Genomic DNA, 11,855 nt, shown 5'->3' with positions numbered 1-11,855 from the left:
AGAAACTTGAAATCCTGCCAGAGTTTCTCTCTACCTCTTCTTATACCAACCAGAATCAAGGTGGGGTCGCTCTGAGTTTCTTTCTCACACCTTCCATTTTCCCAGGACTGAGTTGCAGTTTCTCCTCCCTTAGTGGTTCCTGCATTTCTTTGTCAAGCTTACCTCCACATTCCTCCACACAGTTTTCCTGATTTCCCCCCGATACTATTATCCGTATCTTCCACCTACCAGGCCAACTGCTCCTCCCTTTCCTCTCAGTCCCAAAGCACCATCTTTTTATGAAGTTTAATTCATTGGGCTGGCATTTGTCTTCTCCAGTCTTACAGGCTGCAAAGTAAATCTTTCCAGAGCAAGTTTGATCTGAATTTGCTCCCATTCCTTTGGGGAAGGAATACAGATCAATTATTGGGAGTTTATTGAGAAGGAAAGTATGCGGTCAACTTTGTTTTGGGCAGCAGCCTTTAATTACCCTGATAAAAGGATTTCAGCTTTGCCATATCATTTTGGCAAGTTAGTTCTTTTCCTCCTGGTTCTTGCTCTGAATGTTTTGAATGTTGTTTTTAAGAGCCCACACCAATCCTCTCCAAATCCATTTTTAGTCCACCCACTCCAGTAACTAATTTTGATTTTAAAAACTATCACTTTTAAGTGACCTCTGGGGAAAGAATTAGGAGGAGCTCTTTGCAGGACATCATTCCAGAGCCAAAAATGAAGGCTTTTTGAAGCCAAGAGCAGGAGAGTTTTAATTTAATTACCCAACCAGTTAAAGCTTTCTTCTTGGGTGGGTTTTGGCAGTGACCAGAGCACATTTTTACAATTGTTTTCCTTTTTGAAATTCATTTGGAGCTTCCAGAGAAAGCATCTTAAAGAGGAAAGCCCATCTCCATAATTGTAGAAATGTTCTGGAAATGAGATGAAGCAGATTTAGGTCCAGTGAAAACAGTCTTGATTTTTTTTGGATAATGTAACTCTTACGGCTGGAAGATTTTCATCAGTGGAATGCAAAGGGCTGTGATTTTCCTTCCCTTAGTCCTGTTTAGAGAAAATAACAAGGAGGAAGATGCTGAAAGAGAACATGTTAAGAATCACACTCCTTCCACCTTTGCTGATGGAAACTTCCCAAATCAGATTCCATTTCTGGGTGCTTAAAATATACTTTGTATGGCTTATCAGCAATTCTAAGAAGTGTGTCTGATAGGCCATTCTTCTAAAACCTGTATTGCAGCTGGGAGGTGAAGGCTAAAAGGTACCAAACACAGAAGTATCACCCGGGGGAAACCTAGCTAGGCAAGAATATGAGTAAGCAAGATCCCAGAAGAGTTTGGAATTATAAACTAAATATAAGACATCCGAGTGGTAGGGTTTCAAAGAAAGGCCCATACAATCTAAGCTTGCTTGCATTATCGGTTTTCCAATCTCAGGAAGCAGTAGTCCCACTTGATTTTTGCTTTGCTGCGACCATATCTTGAATATGGTGTCCAGTTGACACACCGCACTTTCAGAAGGATTCAGACAACCTGAAATAGATTCAGAGAAGAGCAATGAACAGGATTAGAAGTTAAGTCCTGTGGAGATAAACTGAAGGAGCTGGTGTAATGATATATGGGAAAGACCTTGGGAGACTGGACAAAGAGTTGCTGCCAAAGGAATGGTCAGATAAGAGGCAGCATAGCCCGTAGCTGGATAGTGGGCAGGGCAAGCAGCTCAGAAGGGACCCTGCCTAGTTTCTCGGGCTGTAAAGAGGACAGGAGGAGGGGAGAACTGTACTTTCAGACTTGCAAGATTCTGTAAATGTAGCTTTACAATAAAGTAGAATTAGTTCATCTGGTCATGTTTCCTGTCTGATCTACCTAGTAAGGCTGACATCAATCATGCAAGTCTGAAAGTACAATTCTTCCACCGTCCCCTTTATAGCCCAAGAAACTAGGGAGGGTCCCTTTTGAGCCTTTCTGCACCCACTATCCAACTGCAGGCTATGTAGTCTCTTATCTGATTGTTCCCTTGGCAGTGTCTCTTTGCCTGGCCTCCCAAGGTCATTCCCACATGCCATTACAGTTGGGTATGTTTATCTTTGAGTAAAGGGATATAATGCCTGAAAGGATCTAGCACGGAAGGAAGTCAAAGCCTTTTTCTATGTCAGTATTTCTCAATCTTGGCACCTTGAAGATGTGTGGACTTCAACTCCCAGAATTCCCCAGGCAGCATAAACTTAGGTTCTTATTAAAAGTGGATTGGATTAATTCATGAAGAACAGGCCTTTTGAGGGCCAATAGCCTTGAAGACTCTGTTATCTCTGGTTGGGGTGACCATGCCTCCAAAGACCAGATGCAGGGAAGCAATGATGGAGAAGATTACACCTCCATCTTTGTTGTTTCTTATTTCCTTTCCAAGTTGGCTTCTCCATCGAGCTCTCATCCTCTGTCCCACGTGCTAAAATGATATTTATTTATTTATTAAACCAATTTATACAGCTGCCCATCTCACCCCAGGCGACTCTGGGTGGCGTACAACAAATGTTCCTAAACGGATGACATTTGAACAGGAACCTAATCCCTTTTGGGATTTTTTTTTTTTTAAACCAATGGCATGAAGTGTGTGAAAATTATAATCATTTGTTCCCCAGTCAAGATGACAAACACAACCCTAATCAACCAGTCTTTGTGGCAGGAAAATAACCCAGTCGGTTGCTATTGTTCCGAATGCAGGTGGCACCTATTAGTTACGCCAAACCTTCTAATCAAACTCATTTTAGAAGCAGCTCCAGGTTTTAGTAGTTACAGATGAGCGGGGAAATAGTATTTTCTAGGTAGATCATCTGACGGCTTCAGCGGAATTCCATAGAAATCTTAAATGGTAGATCATTGTTGCTCTCATCTCACAGGACGGGTGGAAACTTACTGGAAAAGAATTAAAACTTGCCCCAAACTTGGTGACTTCGCCGACAGAGTGAGATTTGAACCCTGAGATTTCAGATTTGTTGTCCATATTCTTACTCTTGTTTTGTTGTGATGATACAAGAACGTCTCCACTAAAAAAAGATGTTTATTTATGGCTTTTAAAATTTTGTTATATAGTTTATGGTGAGATTAAGAAAGAATAAAAATAAACAGTGGTATATACATATACGTACACATGCATATCCCCCCCCCACCCACATACACAAATATAATGGTGATTAAATGAACTCAAACTGAAATAAAACTAAGAAAGAAAAAGGGGAAAATTAGACAGTATGAATATAAAATTAGCTTAATCCTTTAACATATTCCTGAATCTTGACAAGATAGAAATCTGCTTCTCCATCCTCTGATTTTTACAGGACAGACATTTCAAAAATGGATGAAGAACACCTATCTTGAATCCACTATTTAATGTCTGTTGATTTCTTTTCACCTCCATAGAACAATTCTTTTGGCCAAAAAACCAGAGTTCTTCATAAGATGTTTGGAATGTAACGTGGCATATGTTCGCATTTTTAACTCCTGTATTTTCTCCCAGGGCTGTATTACTTAGTGATAACTTAAAACCAAAAGAGAACCAGAACAGAACCAAATCACAGGAGTCAGAAAGCCCTCAAAGGTTGTAGAGGTCCAACACAAAACATCTGATATCCCTCTTCTTGAAAAAAACATTTTGGGGAGGGTCCAGGCATCGTGGAACAAAACTTTCAGATGAATGAACTTCATCCCTACATCATAAGAAGTATCTCTTCAATCTGGGTAGTTTTAATGTTCGTAGGATCGGTATTCCACCCTTGGACTTCACTAGCTCTTGGAGACACGAATGCTGAGGGTTCAAACAACCCAGCCTGATTCCTTGCACTCACTGGCCACTCAGTGATTTCCACTGAACCCTGAATTAGAGTTTTGCCCAGCTGGCTGATGCAACTGGAATGAATCCTGAGACCCTTAAACATAAGAAAGTACTGTTCCATTGCTTATGGAAACCCTTAGCTGAACTCTCTGCTACCTGTCTAGTTGCAAACATTGAACATTCCAACAGAAGAGAATCTCTGTAGCTCAGGACTGAACTGTGAAGTCCTCGAGGCTCTCTGATCTTGGTGGTTTTGTTGCAGACGTTTCATGACCCAACTAGGTAACATCATCAGCACACTTACCTAGTTGGGTAATGAAATGTCTGCAAGCAAACCACCAAGCTCAGAGAGCACCAAGGACTCCACAACTGAACATGTGGCCTGGCTGAGCTACAAGTCCTCAAAGGATCCATGTTGCTACAGTGCAGCCTATCACACTTTCTACAGTCAGCGTTCTTCTTGTATCCTGCTTGTGAACTCCCAAGACTACTTGGAAAAAAGCCCTCGCTGTTCCATCCTTCCCAATCCAGTGAACTCTTCACTTTACCTCTGTTCCGTGTTGTTCTTTGCTTTCTCTTTCTTCAGTTTTCCAGTGCAGCTTCCTCTTCTTCTTATCTCTTCTCCATCCTTCCTCCTCTTCGCATTTCTGCTTAAAAGAGGAATGGGTGCATGAGGGACGTGGTTCAGCATTTCTCTGGGTGAGAATTCTTGGAGAATGATTTATGAAGACTGGCATCCATTTTCTTTGTCAGGGACCTTATTTTGCAAAGCAAATATTTTAATGCGTTGTTACTGCTTCAGTGTTGTTGTTTGACCTTTTTCTTTAGCAGCATGTGCTTTCCAACCAGTGTGTATATGCAAATACATGCATGGGCGTGCTTGTAGCGTCATCTTTTCCAGTAAATGTTTAATATGTATTTTATACCCTTTAAATAATTACAGACATTTGCTCAGTCCTACTTTGCTTAAATTCTTACTCCCCATCCGTTTCCCTTCAAGAACTTCAGTTCTGATAAATGGTAAAGGCTCACTGGCAGAGAACATGCTTTGTATTCAGAAGTTTCCACTCTGAGCATTTCTACCTGGACAAATTCCCATCTGAATTTCTGGAGAACCAGTGCCAATTTAACGTTAACAGCACTGGGTTAGCCCAACCAACAGCCCAAGTTAGTGGAAGATATCTTCAGGTCCACCATTGTTTCAGGTACATGCCTAAATAATGTTGGTGAAAAATCTAGGAAGCTTATTTATCATATAGGTGACTTTTTTCATCTATGCCACAAGTCCTGTTTTGAGTCCTGGGTCCCATTCTGGATGCCAGTCTTTAAAAAGGATTCAGAGAAACTGGAATGGGTTCATAGAAGGACAACAAAGAAGCTAAGTCCTGTGAAGACAGGTTGAAGGAGATGTTCAACCTAGAGAAGACTGAGTGGGCTATGATGGGACTTTTCCAGTACCTGAAAGGATGTCATGTAGAACATGGCCAAAGCCTCTTTCCTCTCATTCCAGAAGAGAGAATGGGTTTAAGCTAGAGAAGATAGAGCAGATGGGTTGTTAGAAGAACCTTCCCAACAGGATGACCAGTTCTATAGTGGAAGCAGGGGTGAAGATAGGTCTCCGTTGGATGTCTTCAGACAGGGAGGATGCTTTAATCTGGATTCCTGTCCTGAGCAGGGATTGTCCTCCATGGTCTTGAAGACCCGCTTCTAATCCTGGGAGTGTAACCCAGTATTCCCTGGGTGTGTCACTCAGCAGCTGTTCAGGAGCAGCAGTTAAAATGTTTTCCCGTCACTGGCCACCTGCATGATTAGTGACTGAACCTAGACCTGCCAAGCTAGCTCCCAGCTGAGCAAGGTACCTTCTCCAGATGTTTGGAAATGTATGTATCTTCCAGTAGCTTTGTCAGAGAACTCTTGTGGCCTCCTTGGGTTTGTTGCTAGGTAATCTACGAAACGGAGTTTGTCTCCCCTAGCGCATAGAAAAGCATGTGTCATGAAAGTCTGTTACCTTGCTTATTTGTCTTCACAACCGCAGCATGAGAACTTTCCCTCTAGCCACCAGTTTTATCGGCTTCCCTGGCCCGCTTTGGTCTTTTCAGATCGAGACCGTCTGTTCTGGAGCACGCCGCTACTCCAAATGCTACGGAGCTCGGAGAACATCAGCTTGCCAAGTCCTTTTCCCCTTCTGATTAATTCAGCTTCAGTTGTTATGGATTCCTGTAATCAGTCCCTTGCATTTCTCATGCCCACAGCAAGCGAGTTGCTAATCCAAAATTTCCCAGGCTCCCGAGAGAGATTTGGAGAGTTTGATTTCAAGCATTGGCTTGATCTTCATCTTCATCTCCCTTGACGTTCATTGTCCTGCATTAGCTATCATCCTGTACCAGCTCTTGCCTAGCACTCTCGGGGGAATGGAAACGGATTCTCAGTTCAGTGCAAAAAGCAGTAAACACCCTGAAGGCAATTAAAGTAAAATCCGAACACTGTTGCCTAAAGAACCCCTCACAAAATCACTTTATGCCACAGGATGGTTGCGCGTTGGAAGTGGAAGCCGTGTGCCGCTCTGCAGGAAGAGTGATTGAGGAAGAGTTTAAAAGCGAGCAAGGAGGGAGCTTGTCATGTCTGTATGTACTTAGTAGTTTTCCTGCAGATGTGCATTCAAGCCGGGGGTGCGATGCAAAAGTGATATAGCAGCAAGACTCTTTGTGAAATCATATTATGGTTGCTATACTCAAAGGACGAACTGTTGGAGGGAACTTGGAAATGCAAGGAAAGAAATTCAGTTTTTCCTCGATGAGGCACTGGCCCTTATGTTCCCAAGAGAAGAAAGCGCTCTTCTGCTGGGTGGGGGGGCTGGGGGGTGCTGCTTCTCGTTTCAAAGCCTTGCTTTTGATGCCACTGAATCTGTTCTTCTCTCTCACCAGGCCTCCAAGTCATGAATGTAAGGTAGATATTGCCAGCAGGACCTGTTTCTTTATCTTCGTCAAGGGAGCTAAAAAAAATCCATTGCATCTATCTCTGTGTCTTCCATAAATTTCCATTCTTTCCAAATAATAATAATAATAATAATAATAATAATAATAATAATAATAATAATAATAATAACAACAACAACAACCCCAAGCCTTTCCCTTTTCATTGTTTCAGAACTTTTCAGAGATTTTATAGCAGTGCTAAAGATGCTGGAGATCATCCTATCATGCACTTTAAGGGAATTTAGCATCATGTTGCTAAATTCTCAATAGACATCCACATTGGGGACAAAGAAGTGGGGGCAAAGCAAGGAGGCTCACAGAGTATGGTCGAAAAAGTCAAGATGGAGGCCACAACGGTGCGTTTTTATGACACACATAAAAAACAGTTGGAGCTTTGATTGCTCCATCATGGCTATCTTCCTTCCTTCCTTCCTTCCTTCCTTCCTTCCTTCCTTCCTTCCTTCCTTCCTTCCTTCCTTCCTTCCTTCCTTCCTTCCTTCCTTCCTTCCTTCCTTCTCTCTTTCTTCTTCTTCTTCTTCTTCTTCTTCTTCTTCTTCTTCTTCTTCTTCTTCTTCTTCTTCTTCTTCTTCTCCTCCTCCTCCTCCTCCTCCTCCTCCTCCTCCTCCTCCTCCTCTTCCTCTGCCTCCCTCCCTCCCTCCCTCCCTCCCTTCTCTCTCTCTCTCTCTCTCTTTCTTTCTTCTTGAGAATGCAACACCGGGCAGCGAATAAAATTTAAAATCAATACAAACCACCCAAGATTTTTTTTTAAAAAAAACCCTAAGTGCAAAAATAGACCTAGTCTGGCAACCAAGGAAATCAGCAACTGAGCCATCTTTTTGTGACCATACCCTGCAGCTCCCGTGGGACAAAGGATGACACGGGTGTGATGACATCATTGCGCCAATGCTGCATTTATCTACCTGCTTCCCGCGCTGTCTCAAGGAGATTAGAACAGCATTTGCATAAGGATTTTGCTGCCTGGGATTGCCATCACGAGCCCCCTTTGTGTTTTCTGCAGGCTACGCCAATGCACTCCGATTGTTTCATCAGGAAGGAGCAAGAAGCTTGTTTAGAAAGCATCCAGAAACTGACCAGCAGTATGACCTTCAACAGATCATCCCCAGGTATGTGTTGGAACTCAACACAAATGCAATTCCTCTCCTCCCAGATCTCAAAATCAGGTAAGGAAAATACTATGGGGAGGTACTGTAATTGCAACAATGTAGATCAGTGTTTCTCAGCTTTGGCAAGTTTCAGATGGGTGGACTTCAACTCCCAGAATTCCCCAGCCAGCACCCATCTTAAACTTGCCAAGGTTGAGAAACACTGGTGTAGATTATGCACCCACTTTTTAGTAACATGCACAGTTAGGATTAAAGCTGACAATAGCAAGTCTTAGTAAGAAAGTTTTCCCTAGTTTGATATCTTCCATGGGTGTTGAGGCAACAATTCAGACTTCTCAGCCAGGGATGTCTAACTGAAGATCTGAAGAAGGTCTCACACAATGGAACCGTGAGTCTCTCTTGAAGGATTTAGAAGGGAGGAGCAATTAAGCAGGGCTGGATAGCTTAGCTGAAATGGATAGGACTGGATAAAATAAAATATTGATTGTGCTTGGTGGACTCTGTCTTATGGCCAAATAGATTGCAAGTCAGAGATGGGTTGAAAGATGAGAAGATCGAAGGGCCCGGGACTCTTGTTTTTTCACTGTTTAGTAATGGCATCTTCCTTGCTTAAAACCTGAAAATGGACTAAATTTCCAAACTCAGTAGCTAATATGGAAATATTTAGGCTGGTAACAGGGAATGACTAGAGTAGTTATTAGGTAGACAATGTCCATGTTCTATTACAGTGTCCAGGGCTGTAGGAAGTTCTGAATTGGACAAACTTTCTGAATTAAATCATCTCTTTTGATTAAACTGAATCAAGCTGGATAAAGCTTCAGAGTAGTTCAGAAATGCCTTTTTTCTGAACCAGTTAGGAAAAAAAATCATCCACTCAGGCCGAATTGATGACCTGAATCCACAGATCAAATCGGGGCTGATCCGCTAGCCTCCATCCTCGGCTTGAATAATTCTGGCCTTTTGTGATTAACTAGCAACTGAAGACTTCCTGAACATCCTTAAAATCCGGAGTTTGGTAGAAATGAAAGGATGATTTATGGATTTGAAGATGATAATGTGAGGCTGAAGTATAATATCTGAGGGAGGAATTACAATAAGGTTGTAATTATCTGTTGAAAAGAAGGTCAGAAGTCACTTATATATTCTTTAACTTTAGTTTTTCTTTTTCCCCCCTTTTTTGTTTTTTCTCGTTTCTTTCTTTTTGACTGGTCTTTTATCCTAGGGGGAAAAAAAGCTCTTCATAAATAGAAATAATTTTTTAAAAACCCCACCACTTATAATAGGCATAAAAGTAGCTTTAGCTCTACACGGTGTCTACCCGGTCTACCTTAGAGGGCTGACGCGGACATCACAGCCCACGTTCAGCAAAGCGGTGCCAACTGTTCGCTTCACGCAAGGTCAGGCGAAATGAGATCCAGCTGGAAGGCTTGGGGTGGGCAGGCCCTTGGTGAAGCATGGCGAGGAATGCGCCGAACGAGCGTTCCCTCCTGAGCATGGCACAGCTGTCAGGAGCATTTTCCAAAATGCACATCTGTGAAATTGTCTCTCCTACACAGCTTGGCAAAACCCGTCCTCATTTCCACCCACCTGCACCATCCTCCCCCCGGTTCCCATCTTGACTGCTTTTCTTACTCATTCCCCCGTTCTAACGGCCACAAAGCTCATTTGGCCGAATTGGCATCAAGAGGATTCCCGCCGCTGTGTTTCTGCACATCGCCACACTTTGAAAGCAAACGGGCGATGGGGAAAGGAAGCGGGAAAATGGCCTTTGGAGTCGTTGATATGGGCTGTGAAGAGGGGCGTTTTCTCTCATGCCCCCTTCGGGTCAGAATTGGGAAAATGCAGAATGATCTCTCTTTTTTAAAAAAAAAAGCCCTTTATTTAATTAAACCAAAAAGGGGGGAAACAATAGAAAAGCAGAGCAAAACGGCAGCAGGAAGGCAGAAGCGGGCTTACACTGAAATAGGGTCACTGTGTGTTGGAGCTGTTATGTAAAAGTGTGTTCGTAGTTACAGGTACACATTGAGAATGAACTTATGCAACTCACTGCCACAAGATGTAGAGATGGCTGCTGCTTCCTCCTCCCTCCTCCTCCTCCTTTCTCTTCCTCCTCCTCCTTTTTTCCCTCCCTGGCATTGAATCGATGCAACACCAAATTACATCCCACGGGCTGCATTTGCCCTTTATAAAAAACGGCGCGCTCGACCCATTTTTTTCCTAGCCCAGAGTGCTTTATTTATGTATTCCTACATGCTCACATACATCCATACCAAATTCCTGTTCTGCAATGCAGCAGCGGCAGTGCAAGGCACAGCTATGGGGAAGCTCAACCGAGCAACTGTTGTAACTCACAAAGAGAATAGTAAATGTTCCAAGAAGGGAGGAGAACAGGCTGCAGGGCCAGAGCGTGAGCTGCTCTGCTCTTATTTTCCTGATTTAAGCAGCAATGATTTGCAATTAAAGTTATCTTCCAGATATCCGTCATATCCTCCTCAGCTTCTCAGCCCCCAACGTCCCTCCACCACCTTCTCAGCCCCCAACGTCCCTCCACCACCTTCTCAGCCCCCAACGTCCCTCCACCACCTTCTCAGCCCCCAACGTCCCTCCACCATCTTCTTACCCCCAACGTCCCTCCACCATCTTCTCACCCCCCAACGTCCCTCCATCACTTCTGCAATCTCCATCTTTGCTACCTCTGTTATCCATCATGCTGAGACCAACCCATTAACCCCCTATTAAGGGGGATACATAATAGAAATCTTAGTTCTACAGATAGTAATGGGTTTCCACAATGTTGCCATTTCCTTTTTTAAGATCTCCACCACAAAACTCTTTCTTCAATGTCTTAAAAGTGCTTCAATAGATTTCTGCAATCTTTTCCAAACAAGGGGGAAAGTGCTCCAGCATGACCATGTATACATTTTATGGGACCTCCGAATTCAGACAGACCAACATCCAGAAGACAATATGCCAGACATTGCAGTAGTTGAAGAAAAGCAAGTCACTTATAGATATTGCAATGCCAAATGACAGTAAGAGTCGAATAGCTCAAGAGGAACTGGCAAAAAATTGTGAAAGATCAGGATTTAACCACCGAAATGGAGAGATTATGGAATAAAACAGCAAAATCCCCCCCCCCCCAGTTATTAAAGTGTCAGGAGTTTTAATAGAATTGTCAAAACAGCTGGGGAAAAAAAATGAATTATTCAACCTCACAGCATTCAGTTTGCAAAAAAACAGCTTTGCTTGGAACTCCATACATATTACAGGGGTATTTGGACAATTCTTAGGCGTTTGGCTAAAACTCGCATTAATCCTAAAGGCCCAGCATTTGCTGAATATTCTTCAGACGAGAATGCCTAATAATAACGCTTAAAGGTGTACAGTTGGGGGAAAAACACACACACACAACAGATATTCCCATGTTTTCCTGAGAAAAGAGTGTTACCGTGAGAAGCTGTGAAGGTGGGTCCTTCCTGTTGCTGCCCCCCATCTTTGGAAGAGGGTCCTCCCCCCACCCCCTCCCCAAGGATCAACTTAGCCCCAAACTTTTGGTGTTTGGAAAAACCCGGAAGACTTGCTTGCTCAAGGAAACCTTTGGGTCTGATTGCAAGCCACAGCCCCAACTGCAGAAAGGGATCGTTAACTGTTTTGGCTCAGCTTGACATGATTTGATGAATATATTGCTAGTTAGTTATATTTTGTCCCATGGATATACATTAAGATTGCTAAGAATCTCTAGCATAGTGTTTCTCAACCTTGGCAACTTTAAGATAGGTGGACTTCAACTCCCAGAATTCTCCAGCCAGCATGGCTGGCTGGGGAATTCTGGGAGTTGAAGTCCACCCATCTTAAAGTCGCAGAGGTTGAGAAACACTGAACTACAGAGAAGCATTTTCTTCTCCCTTTTCCCTTAAAAAAAAAAGGGGGGGGAATTAAAATG

General features: G+C 43.0%; 1 protein-coding gene across 1 annotated transcript in view; it reads left to right on the top strand.

Moving 5' to 3' along the window:
* The first annotated feature begins 7,111 nt into the window (after positions 1 to 7,111).
* The window catches only part of ADCYAP1R1 (ADCYAP receptor type I), a 48,090-nt gene continuing 43,346 nt past the window's right edge, over positions 7,112 to 11,855 (top strand). The window contains exons 1-2 of the mRNA XM_088150517.1: positions 7,112 to 7,144; positions 7,807 to 7,912. Coding sequence (XP_088006643.1) covers positions 7,112 to 7,144; positions 7,807 to 7,912 — 139 coding nt within the window. The remainder of the gene's footprint in view (positions 7,145 to 7,806; positions 7,913 to 11,855) is intronic.

The sequence above is a fragment of the Python bivittatus genome, unplaced genomic scaffold, assembly GCF_059951505.1.
Source record: "Python bivittatus isolate LINGU-HERP-01145 unplaced genomic scaffold, Pbiv_v1 ctg000610_np1212, whole genome shotgun sequence".
NCBI classification, from domain to species: Eukaryota; Metazoa; Chordata; class Lepidosauria; order Squamata; family Pythonidae; genus Python; species Python bivittatus.
Note: the sequence above shows the minus strand (reverse complement) of the source record. Positions and strands in the feature narration are given on the sequence as shown.